The sequence below is a fragment of the Bombus vancouverensis genome, chromosome 5 (assembly GCF_051014615.1).
Source record: "Bombus vancouverensis nearcticus chromosome 5, iyBomVanc1_principal, whole genome shotgun sequence".
NCBI lineage: Eukaryota > Metazoa > Arthropoda > Insecta > Hymenoptera > Apidae > Bombus > Bombus vancouverensis.
In genome coordinates, this window is record NC_134915.1 from 5,666,113 (window position 1) to 5,688,865 (window position 22,753).

General features: G+C 42.4%; 2 protein-coding genes across 2 annotated transcripts; one reads left to right on the plus strand and one right to left on the minus strand.

Annotated features, from left to right (window-relative positions):
* The first annotated feature begins 7,945 nt into the window (after positions 1-7,945).
* On the plus strand, positions 7,946-8,425 carry LOC117162193 (uncharacterized). The gene is made up of 2 exons (XM_033344067.1): positions 7,946-8,239; positions 8,396-8,425. Exons 1-2 carry the CDS (start codon positions 7,946-7,948, stop codon positions 8,423-8,425), a joined length of 324 nt encoding a protein of 107 aa, XP_033199958.1.
* A 5,978-nt stretch (positions 8,426-14,403) lies between these two features.
* On the minus strand, positions 14,404-18,121 carry LOC117162188 (uncharacterized). The gene is made up of 9 exons (XM_033344064.2): positions 17,975-18,121; positions 17,313-17,429; positions 17,127-17,244; positions 16,299-16,563; positions 16,117-16,236; positions 15,567-15,657; positions 15,361-15,494; positions 14,521-14,653; positions 14,404-14,451 (listed from the first exon to the last, which is right to left on the minus strand). The coding sequence occupies exons 1-9, from the start codon at positions 18,119-18,121 to the stop codon at positions 14,404-14,406; spliced, it is 1,173 nt and encodes a 390-aa protein (XP_033199955.1).
* Positions 18,122-22,753: the final 4,632 nt, after the last annotated feature.

Here is a 22,753-nt window from a genome sequence, read left to right on the forward strand (position 1 = left end):
TTGTTCAACCACCTCTATTATCCTAACCGAAATAGGGGATCGATCGACTCGTGACGTCGATTATCAAATCGTAACGAGAATTTACGACTCTCGTTGGCTCGCTTCTTCGCGATTGCGTCTCCCCGCGAAACGGTCGAACAATGAAATTGTGTTGTGAGAGTAAATAACACTCAGTAACGTATTCATTGTATTTTATTTTATATTCTGTAAGTTGGTTGGTTTTGATCTCTTTAGTCTTCTAATTGTCGGTATATATGTATATGCCTTAAATTGTTAGTCAATTCGTTCGAACCATTTTTTCATGCTTTTATGCTTTACCGCAAATCTTTCTATTTGTTCCTTTTATTTGTTCATGTCGTACGAAAGATTGAGCGGAGCCTGTGAGCAGTTTCTTCACGAAAACTGTGGATGTGGAACCACACACTCCTGCCATTTCTTCAAAGTCCTCGATCCACCGATTTATACTCATCAGATCATCCCCGCTGAATTTCTCTAACGAGTCCTCTACGTCTCTGAGCGTTAATACCGTGCACCTAGGCTCGTCTTGCCTCGCTCGTCTTATCACTGGAGGAGTTATCCCAACTCCGCCGTCTTGATGATTGAGATCGCGATTTTCTGGACCGTTGACGTCTAAACGGTCCCCGACAACGCCAATCTCATCGTCGTCGTCTTCTTCTAAATCGTCGTCGTTGTCATCCTCTGGATCATCTTCTCGCACACCGTGTTCCCGCTCTACGCGTAACGCAGCAAGCAATCGTGCCACCAGCTCGCGTTTTCTGCCCGCTAGTCTCAGCTGCTGTCTTCTCAGTTCGTCTTTCAGCTCAGGTATTTGCATCTGAGCCACCTGCTCGTTGGGCAATCCTGATTATCGTGTACTGTAGTCAGCAATTGTTCTAAAATATCACTTTCACGAATACAGTCATTTAAACCCTTCACTTGTCACTTGGCACTCTAAATCCCGGGCGAGCCCCCAAATTGTAGTATCGTAAGCTGGGCTTAGTGCTGCAGATGTCGCTGCTGGGTACAGCAGCTCTTCTTCTCATTTTTTGTATCGTGGAAGAAAAATCGGACTCCGGTCGCCGGGATTCGAACCCGGGTTCCGAACGTTCGCAACCTAAGGCGCTAACCACTGCGCTGCCGTCATCCGACACTAGTTAGTGTCGAGTGGTGGTATTTGCTATCGAGTGCCACCACAGGCCTTTTTTCCACGATATTACATTCAGATTACTTTTTTTGGCACATGACCATAATTATATGGCACAGGTACATATTGGAATGATTGCAACTGTACATGTGATTGCGATATGTACAAGAGTCTTATTTTGTAATGTAAGCGGACACTTGTGTCCTAATACCTACTATAAACTTGTCAATTTTAGATCCAGTTGTCTCCTCGTTGTTTATCTGTGATTTTTCCATGTCAGTTTTTTTATCTGGATGCATACCAAGATATTTGACATTGATCTTTCTGATTTAATTTTATTTGTTCACTCTTCTAAGTACTTCTAAGTACATTACGTGTCTCGTGGTGAAAGGAATGTGAACTGACTGCTCAGGATATTAAGTTGTCCTAAGGTTTATGATACGGACAACATATCTGCTAGTTTTTGGAAAGCTGGAATTTCCCACAGTGCATATTGTGGGATCTATAACTCGAACTACATCGAGAAGTTAAATACCATTCTAAGCGCTCGACGGGTCTGCTCCACAATAAACCACGTGTCATAAATCTTGACGCCCGATGGGTTTCGGCAATAGACCTTCAACCAGGTACACACAAGACGCACCACATATGGGACGACCACGACAGTTCGACAGTCATAGGACTGGGCAGAAACAGATTCCCACTTCACAGGAAACGTTGACGAAAGTATACGCCCTACACGGACAGTTAGAATATAAGCACCAAGCGCTGCAAGAGAAAAGAGACTCATCACGCACTTGCCTACGTTTAAACTCTGCCATTTACAGCTCGTATTCTTCCATTTATACTAAGCAGTCCAAATAAACACACTGAACACAAGCTTACTAGAAATTTAACCTACTCCGACTTAACCTGCCTCTACCTCCATCGTCTGAGGTTCGTGATCTCAATGACTTCGTGACAGTTGCAACCTGACTGATCGTCACCTAGTTTATAGGTTGCAAAACCGACATTTTTGCGTTAATTTTAATTTTCCATTTCTTGGTTTACTCGGCTGTGTGGCGGTATTCGACGACGAAAATTTCCGATGGCTTCGCGACATAAAGCATCACCGAAACGTAAGGCCGACATGCTTAATGAGTCATCGATATCCCTACGCTTCTTCAAAAAAAATCGAATCCGATCGAAAGTCGAGTTGTAAGAATATCAGTCTTGAAAAATCACAGCTGGAGCTCGGAACTAAACTATCATTGTTGTAACAAAGGTGTTAGTAAATAAATTCTTTTTCTTATTTTCATGCCCGATACTTTTTTTACGTGATACAAGCATTTTCGAGAAACGAGAAAGTCATCTAGTGTGTCCTTTGGTAACGGGTTCATTCCTGAGCGTTGACGCTATACTGGCCTCGGACGCTCCTAGAGCCATAGGAGTTGCGGTTGCGCCCAACCAGCGCACAAGGTACCCAGGGACTGTTACTCGTCTCAGGTCGAACGGGGCGCTTTTCAAGCCCTACAGTCTTTCCAGGACGGTTCCAGAGCAGGTGGTACGCTGCTCACCCGCGGACGGCCATTCGGGCCAGCACTTGGCCATCAGCCACTGCCACCACGAGTCCAACCCAAAATAGCCGAGCTGAGGGGTCGCAACTCCCTCCGGGCGTTATACTCGAACTCCGTGGTACCAACCTTAATCATTGGTGGGACTATCGTGTGAATGTACTGCCACGTTACTGCCGGTTGGCGACCTGCTAACCTAGCTCGACAGTTCCGGATGGGGCTGATGTAAGCGGGGGCCTCAAGGCAACGGGCATCGGTTAACGTCGTATTGATCGAATTTAAGGTCATATCTGTTTTGGAAGGAAAACTGGCGGCATACAGAGAGGACGCATTTACGTCGCTCCGTACTCTGCAGACTAAATCATAGCGAAAACAAGGAAAGGCGACAAAAAAGTGGACCAGAGTGTTGTGCCAGTGCGTGAGTGCGAAGTGCGCAAGAAAATTAGCGAGGAACTGGAGAAAATTAGGAGGACAGGATGGGACAGGAAAGCAAGAGATAAAACTCAGCCCTGTTGACGAAGCAATAAGGAAGACAGGTTAGGACGCGCGCCGGCAGCGCCGCCCTGCGGGTACGCCTCGTGGCACACGTGGGCAGACGCAGATATTTTGCGACGCGCAACAGCAGAGCAGCCACACGGGCTACCTCGGAATCTACCCGAGAGCACGTGCGCGCAAGGCCCCTCCACGTTAAAGGACACCGGACGAGCCCCCGCGTCCGACGAGGAGAATACCAACAGTAGAAAGCAGCATATGGAGGAAGGAATGGAGTCTGCATCAGAAGTAACCAGAAAATCCATGAGGCTTGCAAATAAGAGTAATAAAACGGGAGATTAGGCATGGATCTGGTAATGGCTCCAGGCGCCGAATCAGATGCGGGAAACACCACGGCAAGAAACTCGCAGGGAAGTGCGAGTTCGGACGTCGAAAAGCTGAGGGCCTATGGGGTCCCATCCTCATCCTCAGCAGAAGGAGAAAGAGGGAAGAAAAAGAAAAATGATGCCCACATTTCCAGACATACCTATGGAACTGACCTTGGAGATGAGAACATCCTCCACAGCGGACATAGGAGCCGAACTAATTCGGCAAGTAGAGGAGATAATAAAGGTGGCCACAACATCGTCGAATTTAAAGAATACGTACATCAAGGCCTTAAAGGAGGCAGCAAACACCATTGCCGCTGGCACGGTGGAACTGACTATGAGAACGGGGCCCGCCTACGGCACTGGAGCTGCCAGGATGGCGGAGATGCGGGTAGAAGCATTAGAAAAGAAGATCGAGGTCTTCCGGAAAGAGCAAGCAGGTAAGGTCGGGGGTATCCGTCAGGAGAACGCACGGTGTCACGCCTCTACTTCAGAGCTGGGACACCCTAAGAAGGATGACGGGGGGCAGAAGTATCGTCTCTCTGCCCTCGAGAGGATATTCGAAGACCTCGGGCTTTCACTAATGAGGGCCCTGGAAGAACGCCTACAGGACTGGCGTCATAGCCCGGAAGAAGGACAGGGAAAGATAACCACGGTTGAGGGCAGTGCCACCCAAATATCATCGCCCTCGAAGGGACAAGAGGATGGTGAATGGATGGTGGTCGAACGCAAGAGAAAAAGCAAGGATACGAAGAGACCAGCTACTGCCAAGGCGCATAGGACCTCACAACGAATAGGAGACCAGGAAGATGGTGCTCCCTCCCCCTCCGCGGCCATCTTTGGTGACTTTAACGCTGAGCGAGGAGACGAAAACAACATGTGTCGAAATGCTGGCGATGGCTAGACAGAAAGTCCCGCTAGCCGAATTCGGCATTGAACAGGTTAAAATCAGGAAGGGGATGACTAGGAGCATCATCCTAGAAGTTCCCGGGGACGAAGAGACGGAGAAAGCACCCTGGATCCGACCACGGTGAAAGTTGCGGCCCCAACAAAAACGGCGGAGCTAAGGATGACTAAGATCGACATCTCGGTTGGCAAGGAAGAACTTCGGGGCACCCTGTCGAGGGCCGGAGGATGCAAGGTATTGGAAGTTCGAGTAGAAGGCATCAGGACTTCCAGAGGTGGTCTTGTGTCAGCACGGATAAGATGCCCGACAGCAACAGCGCGGAAAGTGGAAGCCAAGTGGAGAGAGTTCTTGTGGGCTGACCAATGGCTAGGGTCGAAGCCATCCCGAAGAAGCCCCTAAGACGCTATAAATGCTTAGATCTGGGACACGTGAGAGAGACCTGCGGATTTACGGTAGACTGGGGGTAGTAGCTATGCTACAAATGCGGAGGCATCGGTCATCAGGCCAAGAATTGCTCTGCCTCCGTGCCCAGGTACCCGCTCTGTGAGTCGCTTGATGCGCCCGCCACACACAGAATGGGAGGGGCGGCATGCGTTCCGCCGAAAACTAAAGGGACCAGCTGGATTCGGGAGCCTGCTACAGACAGAAGACAGGGCGACAACGCGAGATGTCTACCGCAATAAGAGGAAGAAATCACGAATAGGGCAGATGGCGGGGGGAGACCATGGATATGGACTTAGTAAAGTAGATTCGTGCGGCTCCTCCGGACCAACTTGGGACGATCGAAACGGGTACAAGACCTGTTCTTCCAGACGATAAGGGGGAGCAGGATTGCCCTGGTAGTGGTAGCCGAGCCCTACAGTATACCAGACACCCCTAATTGGGTCGGAGACCTGCACGGATTAGTCGCTATGACGTGGACGTCAGCACCGGGCACATCCGCCGCAAGGAACCTGCTCGAGCACGGCAAGGTGTATGCCGCGATCGAGTGGGCTGGCATGGTGGTGGTGGGTGTATATGTCTTTATGAACAGTGGTTTGGTCGCGTTTGAGGAGTTCCTAGGCGGGACTGGCGATTGCATGAGACGATATCTTTCATCTCAGGTCCTCGTCCTGGAAGACTTTAACGCTCACTCCTCGCAATGGGGAACACGAGGACATATGCTCGGGCCCAGGTGTTGTCAGACTGGGCTGCGGGCCTCGGGTTCCTCTTACTTAACAGAGGCTCGACGACATGCGTGGCATGGAGAGGATCTTCCGTCGTCGATATTACATGGGGTACCTCCAATGCCTTCCGGCGGGTCTCAGGCTGGGGAGTAGCCGAAGCGGTTGAGACTCTCTCAGACCGCCTCTATATATTCGTGGAGGTCGACCCGGAGACAATGCCCGCGAGAGAGGCCCGCGGCATTGGGAGAACGGAGCGCTCCCGCCAGCTATCGAGATGGCGCCTCAAGGATAGAGACAATAAGATGCTTCAGGCAACAGCCATTGTCCTGGCCTGGAACTGGGGCGCCCGCACAGAAGAGTCAAGCGTGGACGAGGAGGTGGAGAACCTTCGCCGAGACATGAGAGCGGCATGTGATGTGTCAATGCGTAGCTCCATGCCTGAGTCCAGACAATACGGAAATGTGTACTGGTGGACCCCGGAGATCGCAGAACTACGGCCCAGGTGCATTCGGGCCCGCAGGCGGTGCGAGAGAGCCCGCCCCGACATATAGAAAGTCACATATCTTACAGCGGAGGATCAAGAGCGCTGAAGCTCAAGCCTGGATGGACACTAGTCCAGTCAGTCGAATCCCACCCGTGGGGGTGGCCCTACAGGATGGTGATGAAGAAGCTGCGTCCAAGGGCCTCACCACTGACGGCAGAGATGGATCCGGCAGTGTTGGAAGAGGTCATTCGTACACTGTTGCCGCCACTGGAGGACAGCCCAGGACAGCCGCGCACCACCTCGACTTGGATAGTGGAATGAAGAGAGGAACTAGGGTTTGCGGAGGAGGAGATGCTGGATGCGACGAAGAAGAATGGCCCGGCCGGAGTCCCGGGACGGATATGGGCGGAAACGATGACGATCATGGCCTCCAGACAACGTCATCTATTTACAAGGTGTCTGACGGAGGGGGTATACCCTCGGATATGGCGCATGGCGGGGTTAGTCCTGCTTCGCAAGGAGGGACGACCGACAGACTCGCCGTCCGCATATTGCCCGGTATGCCTACTGGATGAAGTGGGCAAGCTCTTCGAAAGAGTTCTTGCCGCCCGTCTGGAGGCCCACATGTCAGGGCAAGTGTTCGGTTGGCACGAAAGCCAGTACAGCTTCCGGCGAGGCCGCTCGACGATGGATGCGGTGAACCGGATACGAGAGATGTCACAGGCTATGGTTTCCCGGGGTGGGGTAGCGCTGGCAGTCTCTTTAGACATAGTCAATGCATTCAACACCATACCCTGGGACAGGATATTAGAGGTCCTTGAATTTTTCGAGGTACCTCCGTACATCATTCGTGTCATACGGGCTTGCCTGAACGACAGATGGGTCTGCTACACTGGCAAAGATGGAGAAGACTGGTGGCCCGTTGAACGCGGGGTTCCGCAGAGTTCGGTTTTGGGTCCCATTCTGTGGATCATTGGATACGACGCGGTGCTTCGTTAACCCATGCCCCCAGACTTAGGCATGGTTTATTACGAAGACGACACATTGGTCTTGGCCAGAGGACGCTGGTGGCGCGAGAAGCTGCGCCACGCAGAGCTTGCCGCCGCTTGCGTGATACGGTCTATACGAAGACTGAGCCTGAAAGTGTCTCCAGCCAAGTCGAAGGCCATATGGTTTTATGCCTACCGACGTAGAGGGACTTCACCGCCCGACCTCTGTCTGGACATAAGCGGAGAGGAGGTTGAGGTAGGACGATAGATGAAATACTTGGGCTTCACCATCGACAGTCAATGGACGCTCGGGCCGCACTTCAAGCTCCTGGTTTCCAAAGTGACGACGACAGCCAACGCCCTATGTGGACTGCTGCTGAATATTGGTGGGGCAGAAGTCGGAGTTGGAGGCGCCGACTGTACGAAGGAGTCATCCGCTCGCGGGTCATATACGGGGCTCCGGTGTAGGCGGAGGATCTGATGAAAAGTCGACGCAGTCTACTCTTGTTGAGGAGGCTTCATAGAATGACTGCCATCAGGACCGTAAGGGAATACCGGACGCTATCATATGCGTCGGCGATTGTCCTGACGGCGTCTCCTTCGTTTGAGCCCTAACGCTCCGACGGGTATATCATCACCTGCAGGGCCTGTGCTCGGGCGGGTATACGCCCTCTGCCGGCCAGTTGGTCCATGACATCCTGGGGGAGGCAAGTTTCGAGAATTGGGAACGGTGACGCAGTTAGCTCGCCGATGCCGCGGTGCGGCCTCATCGGGCTGTTGGAGCAGTCCTAACGAACTGGGAGGCCTGGAGAGATCGTGGCGGGCTGCCACTGACGTACAAGATGACGCAGGTGCTCACCGGGCACGGAACGTTCGGAGAGTACCTGCTAAGGATTCGGCGGGAGGTAACTAGCACGTTCCACCACTGCGAGAAAGAGGAAGACACGGCACAGCACACGCTGGAGTTCTGTCCGACATGGGAGGAACCGCGCCATGTCCTACGACTCGTCATCGGCGAGAGTATGGCCCCCGAGGCAGTCGTAGAAGCAATGCTGAGGGGGCAACAGGAGTACATCGCCGTCCGCTCCTACTGCCAGCAAGTCATGCTCTTAAAGGAGCGCGCCGAGAGGGAAAGGGTGAGTAGTCATCATCCATCGAGGGTGCCGTCACGCCGGGGATGGTCTGGCCCTCCCCCCTCGGACTTGAATGCGGCCCAGGCAGCGAGGCGTTAGGAGGAGTTGTTCCTCATAACGGCCCAATCAACTAAGGATTGCTCCCGATTGCACCATCAGGGAGAAGACGAAGTAGTGTCTCAGCAGTAATACGTAGATGGTCCAGGGCACTCCTACCAATCTTCGGGACGACCACCGTGGAGGTTTTAGCCGGTACGAATCCGTCACAACCCCGGAGGGCGCGGGGTGCGTATGAAGGTTTCCCCCACGAAAAAAAATTTGAAATCCGGCACAAGTGACCGGATACCATGACCTGACCCAAACTAAACTCTTGTCTTTTGTTTGTAACATAATATAGTGACTTATTTGTCGGAGATGAAAGGAAAACCGGAGCCTTCCCTTTGCAATTTTGAGGAAGCCTTCTAATGCTTTAGCCTAGATTTTATCATAACTGTAATTAAGCAATTGTCATTTGTAATTGTTTGATATTTGTGAAAGCGAAAGTGGGTTCGAGGTGGCAACTGGTCGCTGAACGTAGCCACGGTCACGGGATAAATGTTTTGCCTGACGAAGGTGTGGATCGGTTGTATTGTTCTCCCTAGAAATCACATAGAATTGTACTTTAGAGATGTCGATATAATGGGACACACGTTGTATTAGGAATCAATCTCCAGACAGAAACTGCCTAGCAACGGCGTTTGGATCTTTCTCGATGTTTCCAAAGAGTATACAACAAATTTTTGACAGAAACTGCCTAGCAACAACGATTGGAACCTTCTCGATGCCTCCAGCGAGCATATAACAAACAAATGCAGTCGTATAGCGAAAAAGATTTTCATCATTCGTGTGATCGCCTTGGAAAGTGATACATCGAGCAATTTACCGAGTGTCTCAGCAATCGTATTTTTGTGTTTAAAATTATTCTACGCATAGTAAAGAGTTATCCCGTTGACCGTGGATTCGTTTGAACCCCGGAACATTGTTAATAGCGTTAATTAAATTCATTATTCGTAAAATCTATCAATCGTTAATCTCATTATTCGTTAAATTTATTATTCGTAAGACATATTATTCGTTCCTCTTATTGTTCGTTAAACTTATTATTCTTTAATCTAATTATTAGTTAAACTTATCGTTTGTTAATCTTACCATTTATTAAACTCATTATTCATAATATTTTGTAAAATCTTGTTTATTCGCGTAAATATATTTTCTGTTTCGTAAAACAATGGCTTATTCAAACGAAGAATCGTTACGCGCCTTAAATCCTAATGATAACCCGACATATTTATGTAATATCGTGATATAGTATATTTACAAGGAATGGACAATAGAGATGTTAATCGGACAGAAAAAGACGATTGTTGTTCAACCTGAACTATTCACACCAAATGTACAGAAAACAGCGCAACTAAATAACTAGATAACGACTCGACTTTTACCAAATGCAATCAACACTCTCTCGGCAACGCCACTCGCAAACTCCGTTTCTCGACTCGCACTCTGCTTTTCGAATCACCCATCGTTCCTTCGTCTTTTTTTCCTTAGCGTCCCTTTGTCTATTTTCTTAGCCCCACCACGCACGTGCTCCGCAACCGCTCGTGGCCAGAATCACGTAGGCCTTTTTTTTGCGTAACTATTCGACCGAAGGACCGACGATACATCGTTGGGCCTGTCGGTACTTCGACTTTTTCGCGACATTGTTTATAGTTCGCCCGATATTTCCTAGGCCTTTCGTCCACGATACTACATTTATTTTATATATTTAATTACAACGATGGAACAGGAAATCATGATTATTTAACTAGAACTATTTCTTAATATGTTAATATAATACAACTAAAACAACTGAATCGGTACAATTAGGCAACTTTTAAATGATAACTCACAACTCGCAACTCACGTCAACCAACGACAACAACCGACAAAAGAACGATTGATATAGTAGTTATGCGAGGAATAAGAAATATTTGTATTAAACGTACAGCTCAAATCCTCTCCATTGTATGTATCAATGGTTTTACATCGGAGATAAATTTTTATGTCCTTGTTGATAGTTATTTAAAATATGATGTCGTGATTGGTCGTGAAATATTAAGTCAAGGTTTTGACGTAATATTACACAAAGTAGCGTCGCTATGTGTAAAATAAACATAATTAGTGTCTGTAATAAAACCGCTGAAAACGGGATTGATATTAATGAAGGTAACACTGATGTACCTTGTAATGATAAAAGTCGATGAATTTCTCTTCTCGAAAAATTCAAAGCTTCATTCGTTACGGATTTCCTATGTACTCGCGTAAATATAGGCCAGTTAGAAATATAATTAATTGATCCTAACATCACCGTACAAAGAAGTCCTTATAGACCTGGCGAGGAAGGGCGCAGAACAGCAGAACAGTACGTGAGAGAATGAGTGAATTAGTTAGAGCAAAAAATAGTAATTCACCGTTAGCGAGCCCTATGTTACTCCTGAAGGCGAACGATGGTTCAGATAGATGATTGGTAGATTTTCGAGAACTAAATAAAAATATGGTCGCGGATCGGTATCCTTTACCCCTTATTGCGGATCAAGTCGCGAGATTGCAAAAGCGAGATATTTTATTAGTCTGGACATGACCAGCAGGTTTCGCCAAATCCCTATTCGTCCTAATTCTAGGAAATATACAGCATCGGTTACCTCCGTTGGACGATTTGGACAATAAGTTGTTTTCTTCAAATTCTTTTGTGCCTTTGTTCGGACCATTCGACGTCTTTTATTTGCATAGCATGGTTGCGTGCGCGTCTAATGCTTCTTCCGGAATCATTTTTGCGAACGGCGATATTACGCTAACTCCGTCGAAGACAAGGATTTTTTATATTTCCAGACAACCCTAATAATTTTGCAGCTAATAACTCTCTAAATGTTCTAATATTTATATCCTTCCTTGTTGTAATTTTGTAAAACGTCAAAGAGTTTACAATATAAATTCCCAGAAGAAGTTAAATGCCAAGTTTTCTGTACCATTTGATTCCATTTCTAATTGTGGTGGCATAAGAAACCATTTAGTCGGAATAATCTGTACCACGCTTTCCCTCATTATATTCAATAACAGTTAGTGGTTTTAATGTTGCGAACAAACGAAACGAGACCCGAAAATTGATTGTAAAGATGTATAAAATTAATTACAGAATGAAGAAATGAATTGCTCACATGGTTTTTACTATACTCCGTACCCTTTTGGCGTACTCGGTCATGATGTTAACTTCATAATTCAGTCTATCATTTGACTAATCCCTCACAAATGGCGGTAAGTAGCATCTTACATTGCAATTTGATTAGTCTCATGCAATCAAAATCTATGCATCAAGGTATGTAAAGCACAATAAGTCGTATCTCTTCTCCTTTCCTGATACAACAATATCTTTCATACACATTAAGAATATGCAGAATAATACGTATCGTTGATGAGGAGCCTGGGGGGGGGTGCAGATAATAAACAAGCGGTTGCTGAGCCTGAGTCTAAGACAAAAGACAAGGGGTTGCTAGAAGACAATAAACGAATTAACAGCAGTACGAGTTAAGATGTCAAAGAGTGCGGATTGCGTTGATAAGGGTCATTGATTAATTACCTAGTTGTGTTAATTATTATACGTTTGTTGTGATTAGTTCATGTTTAATGAACATTATTTTCTGTTCAATTAACACCTGTTCAATCTACTTATCATTAATAAACTAACTATAGTAGTTACGATACTGCATTATGTTATTCGTTTTTTACAGAACATTTATCGCCATTATTTTTAGAAGGTTTATAATTTCGAATCTGTCATATTATACACTTCTTCAAATATGTCGTACCAAAATACTTTTCTGTAGTCTCTCAGTGATGTAAAAGTCACAAATTCAACAAAAATCAACTTATCATATTTTCCCGTGTGGATTTTAGGCAGACCGTAATATAATAGAATAGTAATAGAAAATGGGAAGTGAAACAAAAGATTTCTTTACCTTCGCACCACTGATAATGTAATTCTCTTGTTTTATCTATGCCCCAGCTGCCGCATTAATTAAAGAAGCACGCCTGCTCTATTACGGTATTTAAACTAAACTAAATTATAATTTGAATTAAACTAAGGAACCACACGAAGTTTGCCATCTACAATCAACCACCGATTAATTTAACAAAAGAGAAATTGTCACATTAGTACGTATAGAATACATTTAAAAAATGTGGAATTTTGTGAGAAATTCGACGAACATCACAATGCTGGTGTGTGATTACTGAATGATTATTCAATATAGTTATTCATTAATATAGTAGATACTTATATATGTATCAATCAATCAAAGTTTCTATAGAGGACAGTCGATTACAAATTAATATTTACATACCTGCGTTGTTATATATCGCTCGTTGATGATAACATAATAATAATGTATATAATCGTTGACATGATCAGTTCCGAATATTTACTTTGATCAGGTCAAATTCCGGCAACCGTAGTGCATGTTTTGATTATTTTCATGTACTTTTCTTCCAATGTCGTTTTGTCCATAATAAGATAAAAAATAACGTAAAAATTGCACGACGTGTATACGACTGACATATGAAGAATAACACCGAAATTTGTTGAGTGGTAGGAATTGGTCTGTACACTTCCACTTCCTTTCGACCATGCGAAATCTATCGGAACAATGCTTGTAAATACGAAAGTGCGTACTGCGTACCTGCTGTCATCGCGACCCTTGTAAAACATAGTGATGGTTTAATAATTTATTCTCCTATATTAATTCTATGTTTTTAAAGTATATCTTTGACAATGGCGTGCAAGTAAGTAATCGGTGGAAGCATTAGCTACTGATAAATGTCTTATTCTTATCGCATTTTATAGAAAAAATGTATTTTGTGTAAAAAGACAATTGAGAGTCATCAAATATTCTTTGCGTAATTCTTAATAACGATTAACGTAAGTATAGATACTCCGGGTATCCTAAATTAATTTGATAACGAAAAGCTTGAGAAAGAACAGTTGCATGCGTAGATAGTTGAACGGTAGTAGAACGGTAACAGAACGTGAAAGGATGAAGTATAGGGATGAAGTTAAAGATCGAAAAGAACTATGCGCATTTTAATCTTGTTATCTTTTACGTTGAGCCATAAATAGTGAAAACACATTTTGTCTTCCGTCTGTATTCACTCTGTGAGAAGCGTCGCGAGCTTCGTCCACGTTTGAGCTGACCTACTCCCACGATCCAGATTTCAAATTAATATTTTGCAATGAGATCAATAAGCGTCCAATGCTGTATGCGTGAATAATTTAATTTCTTACCACGATTAATACTAATATTTTTCTTAGTGGTGCTAGTGCTACCATGATACTTACACTTATAAAAAATGCCAAATCTAATGGAATTGTGCAGATAAGTGAAATAATATGTAATACCTATTACATTTTAAATCGATAGATATACGATAAAGACATTTCTGCATATATTGTACATATTATGCGAAACATTTTGGAATTCCATCAACACTGTAATGGAGCATATTGGTACCATTTGATACTACTTTAAAGACATATATAAAAGTTGCAAAGAGTTTACTGCAAACAAATATTTACCACGACATTAATCTATAGCTGGAATTGCTATTCTAAATAATAGTATAATAAATGTTACGCATAGTTCCAGTAAATATTGAGATTCATTAATACGTATAATAGATAATTGACTATTTACCAAACCCTTTTTTTAGTTCTTATACATATTTTTACATTGGTTTCAAATTTTAGGGATATTGACATTCATAATAATGAAATTTCAAAATGTTGCGTATAATATATTATTAATAAAATAAATATATATTAATAAAATAGTAATATATTAATAAAAAACTTCTACAAGTGTTCAAATATTTTTATTTGTTTCTGTAAGCAGAAACGAAACTGTTATTTACTAATTGTTGATTTCGATAATACTCGTATCTGTATTATGAATTGAGATAATATTAGGACAGTTTTATCAAGTTATTTTACACCATCAATTGTAATAGTATTGATAAAACGATCATTCCAAATAACGTATCTAGTGTGATTAATTTAACATAAAGGAGTCATCACAAATCACTGAATATCGATCCGTTGTTCATGTTGATCTCAACACTGTATAATATGAAACGCACAGTTTTATCACCTGAAATATACCAATATTGTTCCAGCGAATGCGGCGTAATTATTGAAGATAAGACTATTAATACATTACTTCTGAAAAGCTTTCCATGTTCAACCGTATTAAACCGCCAGCAGTTAAATAGCATGGAGTTAGACTTCGCCGCAACGCTAATAAGTATAACGCTTGCGTTTTTGGATTCGTGTTGTACCATGATGCCTCGTATCTACAAATTTCATTATAATCTATAAATTAACATTATATTAATACAAATTAACATTATACTAAATATAAATATTTCTGTCGCATGAACAACTATTCGAATAAACGAAAATAAGTTAGAAATTTTCTGTTTTCATAAGCCAATGGCAAATATTATTTTATTTTTATCTTAATTCTAAAAGCTATTATAAAGGACAATTTAGAAGATCACAAATAAATAAAAGAACTAGCAAATTGTTTAAAGTACTTTAAATTATATATGTAGTCTAGTAATAATATACATAGCATAAGCATAATCTGTACTTCTTTTGCATTGTTGATAATTCATGCAAGCAGTTGATAACACTACAAATAATGGAAGGAAATAAAGTTGTTGTTGAGAATTGTGGATCTTAATTGCCGAAATAAAAGTAAAGGAAAACTAAGATTATACTTAGAATTTATATTAAAATAGTTTTAGATTTATTTAATAAACGATTTGCAGGATCTTCGTCGATATACATTTGTACGCGTCTCAGCACTCTCTTTGTCTCACCATCTTCTATACTACGCCAACGGAACAGTTACATTTATCTGTTTGTCGAGACGCTGTGCACACACATGCTCCCATACACTCATACTCACATATGTGTGTCACTACTACACGGCTAATCTAGTCTAACACAAAATTGTACATATCTCAATAGTTTTCATAATATGTATTATACTCACATTGCATCATAAATCTCATCAGACGAATTTATGATGAACTGTCCCTGCATCGTTAGACAGAACAGATGCAAGAACTGAATCACCAGAAAGCTGATAAATTTGTAAAAATCCACACATATTTCCATCGTAGCGATCTAATTTCAAACAATCGACAATCTATTGATAAATCATGTTCAAAGATATAAAGTCGATTAAAAGAAGCTTACCTGTGCCATTGTAATACTAACGCACAAGACTACTATGCCCATACACATAAAAAGGTATGTAACGTGTGTGCTCTCGATTTTTTCCAGAAACCTGTTTCACAAGTAAAATTAAGAAAAACGTTTCTCGGCAACAGAAATCTCCGAAAAAGGAGCGGGAAAATACATGATTAAAAATGGAAACCTAATAAATATAGTAATATATATAAAACCTAATAAGAATAGTAATCACTTTAAAAATTATGAGAAGGTTAATTTTTGTTTAAATGGAAAACAATAATCACTAAATATTCATGAGATTTATTAAATACTGAAATTGTAAAAGATATCTATCTATTTCAATGTTGACGATTGTTGAAAGTATAATTGAGTATTGAAAGTAACCAAAAACAATCTCTGTCATCTATAATGATTACCAGTAAATAAAAATAATTAAATCATTTATCGTAGTTATTCGTAACCAAAATCATTGAAAATAAAATATGAATTCTTATACCATAAATTTTTCAATTTAGATTATAACATTTGTATTCGCTGGTTAATATGTACTGACATTATTGCCCGCTGGTGCGCCTGTATGGAGAAGCGTACTCTTTCATATGTCTCCTTCGCCTTCTTTTCGGAATCCTTTGTATTGAGAGAAAGGTCGTTGATTGCATTTTTGTAGCGGTATCTAAAAACATGCAATTTATTCAATAAAATTTGGAAAATGGAAGAAATTTTTGATTTGCTTACCCCGTCACAGTCAACAATCCGCAAGCATGCTGCACAAGGACCATGTAACAAGTATCGCAACCGATGAACACGATGAGCACCACATATATAGAGAGGCCCAGATACATTTGAATATAATAGTAATATTTGCGGTCATCTTCGACAAAATAGTAAGCTGGTATAGTGTATAACATTGGTGATGATGTATTGTGTGGTTTCATCATGTGCACCAGACGCGCCGTCCATGGTAATTGTAAGAAAAGGAATGCACATATGCACGCGTTTACTGAAAGCAAATGGTTGCTACCTTAATTCATTATAGGTGTTTATGCATATACGTACCTATTGTGGCAAAAACGTGTCGAAAGATAGAACCTAAACAAATGTTTGTTTCATTCTCGAAATTGTAGAATAAATGCTATACTTTGAACAGTTTCTACTTTTACATATGATGTTAATTTCGTGCATTTTAGCACCTTTAAATTTCCCATAAATGCATAAACATTCGCAGTCTATTAATTAAATTATAAAATGTAAGATAATGAACTCTAGCATGGACAAACGGTACCCATTTCTATATTCCTTTCAAGTTTTTCATTTTCTAATTAAAATATTACAAAGCACCATCAGATTGCCATTTTTTGTGTGTTTTGCGTTGAAAATTGTAACGTTTTTTAATATTAATGTTTCAATTTTGCTTATGTATTTATTATGCAACCGCGGAGATGTTGTTTTGGTTGTTTGGTTGTTTATATATATAACTGTTAGCCAGATCTGTTCATGTTGTAGTCTAACGAGATTATCGACTAAAATTGCGATTGACTTTTTTAAGTACGTATATCGACTTACCAAAGTAGAACATCGCAAGAATGCTTCCTCTATTAGCGTATGTGGCCATAATGGCAAATTCTTCTTCCAAACGATCGATTGCCCAGTCCTCGGACATGTCATTCAAAAGGGACTTGAGCTATAATATTTGTGAGGTTGGTGTGCAAACTAGAAGAATCTTGTTGTGATTGGCAAATATTTGCTTACCTTCTTTGCGTTCAGAACATAGTTACCATGTTTTATGATCATGAGAAATCCCGCACCTATTAAGGACGACTGCTCTATCACGACTTCCAAACTGCCTATATGTATGACTCTCGCTACCTTGAATTGAAATCAATGGTATATCCTTAATTATTTGTAAATAGTACTTGTATCTATTATTAATAAAGGCTATTATTAAGAAAATCGCGATAATGCTATTTAAATTTTTTAGTTTAGAAACCGGGCATTTGAATTTCAAAGAAATTAAGTATTTTATAAGTATTTATTATTATTCATGATTTTATTAAAAGAAACAACATTCTTTTTTAAACGAGATATTGATATCAAAACAAAATTCGCAAGGTGTGAAGTTTCGGTAATGATTGCATTTAAGAGTTAATTATGTCTTTCTAAAATTATTTAAGGACTCTAAGAACTTTTTACATGATCGTCCAGGACTCTTTTTACCATGAAGCTTTCTTAAAATTGAAAGTTATGTTTTGAAATGTAAAAGATTAGGACTATCCATGAATTTTATTTACATTTCATATCGGTTAAAACAAAGGAGCAATGGGAGGTAATTTAAGTCAGTATCGTTGAATGTTTCATTATGATGTTGTATTGTGAATGTTAGTGGATTGCGACATAAATTGATAGACGTGTACCTGTACAATGATAGACGATCCCATAGTAATATACACCATAGCCCATAAAATGAATTTTACTTTATTTTGATCTGGCCAAACCCCATTCAGTTTCGCGAATATTTTCGTTATCTTTAAGAATCGCGCCTCTAGTGTAGCTCTATTCATGATGAAAGTTCAGTCTCAACTAACTAAGTCTGAACACTCGACATTTCTGTAAATCATTACTGTCATACTGTAAATGGAACCTTTTAACGCACATGAAAAATATATCTACGATAAAGTGCTTCTGTCCTTAACTCACTGTCAATCATACGTCACAAATGCAATGTATGTGTTCCATATACATCATGAATATTGAATCATTACATTTGGAGAAGGAACTAGCAGGTACCCTCGTTATGCGTATGTACTTCTTACATATATTATGTATGTCACAGATGTTGGAAACGAGAGATATCTAGATACACAATTGTACATCGACGACATAGAGTTTTAAAGATAATGTGAAAAGCAAAATACTGTAATATAAGTTGCAACAGACCAACGAAGACAATGAATTTGAGAGTGTCTAATTGTTTTCATAAAATTAATAATCGTAACTGTATTTTGTGTTAAAAATTTGTAGAGTAATGAGCAAATTCGATAATAAATGAACGAATAACTACAATTATGTACATTTCATTGGTATAATTCGTAATAAATTATGTTTCGTCATGTTCTACAACCACTTTCATATAACAAATATTTTAATTAACTAACATCTCGCACAAATTATGTAATTTGCTTTATTTACGTTACGTTTTCATTACTTCGTTTTCATCACCGTGTAATAAGAAACGGCTGCTTTGATGATCTAAAAACAAAAACTCCGCTCATACAAACGTACGTTTGAAGTTCTTGAGGTTATTCGATGTGTAAACAGAGAAAACTCGTGGATAAATTGTAAGGCAGAAAATATATTTAAATAGAAGTGTAATTATAAGTAAGAATACAATTTGAGCTGGTCCAGATCCGCATGCTAGCTGTGTTACCCAATCACTGAAAACCCCGAAGCCAACGCCGCCTGTCTACTGTCTATGGTCTGTCTTCGACGCAGTCTTTTGTCTACACGCTGTCGATGGCTTCAGTGTTTGAGAAAACTAAAAAGACCAGATGTAGAGTTTTCTTAGAAGTGGTAACCACTTCAACAGAAGTGTTTAAAGCCAGTTTGGTAACAGATTGTTATGACACGTCTGCGAAAGATCGTAAAGTCAGTACTATTAAATCGAGTTCGCTGTGGAGTGCCGAAGCGTGCAGACGTGTCTCTAGTGCCCAACGTAGTCCGAAAACAACACGTGTCGCCCACCGTCGAAAGAGAACACAGCTAAGTGTCCCTTACCCTTTAGGGAGAAGAAAATCCCACGCACCTAACCCCAACCCGAATAATAGCCTCATAGCCTCACGACTAGTTGTTCATTCCGAATTAACTAGCTCGATGATGGCCCAGCAACCGCGACCAGGCTCTCCGGAGCAGACTCGCAGCTACCCCGTGCTACCCCCCCACCGTGGCAGAAGTGTAGCAGAACTCTCCGCACCAACGACGCTAATACTACAAAGAAAAGGAAAATAGAAACATCAAAACCATACACGATCGACACCCGGAACGAACAATCAACGATACAAATAAACACCCACAACAGGTTCGCCGTACTGCAATCAACTAACGACACCATGGAAATAGCAGACCCGCCGCCAAACCAACAATCACAGAGAATCGCCCCGCCCCCACCAATGTATGTAGATGACGTCATAGACATACAAACAATGATCAAGTCCTTAGAGAGAGATATCTCCAAGGAGAACTACAACTTAAAGATAAATAACAATAAAGTAAAAATACTGCCGAGGAATCCAGAAGCTTACAGAAAACTCACCAATATACTTAGGACCCTGAACGCCAACTTCCACACCTACCAACTCAAACAGGAAAGGCCTTTCCGGGTGGACCTACGAAACATCCACCACTCAGCAGACATAGACGAACTCAAATACGAACTCTCAAAACTCGGCCACGAAGTCATCAACGTAAGTAATATATGGCATAGAGTCTCGAAAGACCCGTTATCCTTATTCTTCCTAGACATTAAACAAAAGCCGAACAATAAGGAAATCTACAACATCAGTCGCCTAATGAACGCGATAGTAAAGATCGAACCACCGCTCGTGAAAAAAGAAATAGTGCAATGCAAAAGGTGCCAAAGTTACGGTCATTCGCAGAAATACTGCAACCATACTTTCCGCTGCGTTAAATGCGCAGGTACCCACTCCACTGACCAGTGCGCCAAATCACCGGAAACCCCAGCGAAATGCATCCACTGCCAAGGGGACCACCCTGCCAACTACAAAGGCTGCCCAGCATATAAAACACTATACACGAACAGGTACCCTAAGCTCAGAGCAAAAGAGGTATCCAACCAAACACCCAGCCCGCCGAAATTCACGACTACCGCAACCCCCTCAACCAAACAAACACCCAGTCCTACCAAATTCATCTCCACCTCAACCTCCTATGCCCAAGCAGTACAAGGCATCCAAAATAACCCGAACAGCCAAAGGAACCTTCCCCAAAACAGTGTCCCCAACCCACCTAACACAGACAACTCCTCAAGGCTTGAAAAGCTAATAGAGAAACAATCAGAGCAAATAAATCACTTGCTATCGCTACTAACACTCATCGTGGAAAAATAAGCACGCCCCGACTCAAAATAAAACCAAGGCGCATAGCACTCTGGAACGCCAACGGTCTAGCGCAACACAAACTTGAACTAGAACTCTTCTTAAAACACCAGCAAATCGACGTAATGCTCGTATCGGAAACCCACTTCACCGACAAGAGCTACCTGAAAATAAATGGTTACAAATTCTACCATACCCAACACCCCAGCGGAAAGGCCCACGGTGGCACCGGAATAATAATCAAAACAAGTATTAAGCACTACGAACTTCCATCATGCCAGAAAGACTACCTCCAAGCAACAAACGTAGCAATAGAAGACTGTCATGGCTCAATCACCACCTCAGCAGTATACTGCCCTCCCAGACACTCCATCGCCAAAGAAGACTTTGATAACTTCCTGGACACCCTGGGCAATAGATTCATAGTTGGAGGAGACTATAACGCCAAGCACATCCAATGGGGCAGCAGACCGGTTACAGCAAGAGGCAAAAACCTCTTAAACAGCATAATAAACAACAACCTCAACTACCTCACCACATACGAACCCACATACTGGCCCACTGACACCAACAAAATACCCGACCTTCTCGACTTCTTCATAACTAAAAATATCCCATCAAGACACGTCCAGATCAACTCCTCGGCTGATCTCTCTTCTGATCATTCTCCCGTGATAGCAACAGTCAGTTCAATAATCATCGAGAATACACCTGATGGCTCCATTCACAACCAACACACCAACTGGCAGCTCTTCAGAGAAGTCTTTACACACTCAACCTCAGCCTTCACCCCACTAAAAACAAAGGAAGATATCGAAGCAGCTACGGAATACTTAAACACGAGCATAATAAACGCAATCCGCCTCTCCACACCGACAAAGCCATCTAACAGCAAACAAGAATATCCCCAATACATACTAAAAAAAATAGCAGAAAAACGTAGACTAAGAAGAGTATGGCAGACCCATAGAACACCGGAGGACAAACGCAAACTAAACAACGCAACTAGAAAGCTATCTAGAACCTTAAAAAACTATAAAAACGACTGTTTCCATAAATACCTCGCCAGCTTATCCCCCACAGCCGACTCCAACTACTCACTATGGAAGGCCTCCAGGAAACTCACACGCCCCCCACAAATAATTCCACCTATCCGCCGTCCGCAAGGTGGATGGGCGCGAAGTCCTATAGAAAAAGCCGACCTGTTTGCTAAACACTTGTCAAAAGTATTCAAACCCCATTCCCCCAAAGCCGCCGCGGACGTTACTGAATACCTGCACACCCCCTTCCAAATGTCCCCTCCTATCGAACCCTTCTCCTCTGTAGAGACTATAGAAACAATCAGTCGCCTAAACCCCAAGAAAGCAGCAGGACACGACCTAATAGGCAATAAAGCAATCAAGGAACTTCCCACAAAAGGGATAGCACTCATCACATCGATTTTTAATGCTATCCTTCGCCTGGAACACTATCCTAAGGCCTGGAAAATCTCATTGATTACCCTCATCCCTAAACCCGGACCCCTACTACTCCATCCTAAAGTCTTACCTAACCAATAGACAATTCATGGTTAAATGCCTAGACGCCACTTCCGCAACATTCCCAATAGAAGCCGGCATACCCCAAGGTAGTGTCCTCGTACCCCTACTGTACTCCATCTACACTGCCGACCTACCTATATCAAACGATATAACAATAGCGACATTTGCAGACGACACAGCGCTGTTAGCTACCCATGCAGACCCGGTAATAGCCTCATCCACTCTCCAGCGAAGTCTCGACTCCATGGAAAAGTGGTTTCACAAATGGGACTTCAAAGTCAACGAAAAGAAATCATCACATGTAACCTTCATGCTCCGAAAACAAACCTGCCCCCAGGTCACCATCAACAATGCAACAGTTCCTAGCAGGGACACAGTCCGATACCTGGGCATACCCTGGACAGGAGACTAACGTGGAAGACACACGTCTCAGATAAAACGAAGCAACTAAAGGACAAACTAAAAAAACTCTATTGGCTCACGGGTCGACGCTCCAAACTAAACATACAGAATAAAATGACCCTCTACAAGACCGTAATAA

What these genes read in the sequence shown, in the direction of transcription:
- LOC117162188 (XM_033344064.2), bottom strand. Translation starts at nt 18,121, where the DNA reads ATGAATAGAGCTACACTAGAGGCGCGATTCTTAAAGATAACGAAAATA. An exon ending in GGATTGTTGACTGTGACGGG is followed by an intron (nt 16,237 to 16,298) that starts GTAAGCAAATCA and finishes GCATGTTTTTAG; the next exon opens with ATACCGCTACAAAAATGCAA. An exon ending in GCGCACCAGCGGGCAATAAT is followed by an intron (nt 15,658 to 16,116) that starts GTCAGTACATAT and finishes CTTGTGAAACAG; the next exon opens with GTTTCTGGAAAAAATCGAGA.
- LOC117162193 (XM_033344067.1), top strand. Translation starts at nt 7,946, where the DNA reads ATGACGCAGGTGCTCACCGGGCACGGAACGTTCGGAGAGTACCTGCTA. An exon ending in AGCGCGCCGAGAGGGAAAGG is followed by an intron (nt 8,240 to 8,395) that starts GTGAGTAGTCAT and finishes TTGCACCATCAG; the next exon opens with GGAGAAGACGAAGTAGTGTC.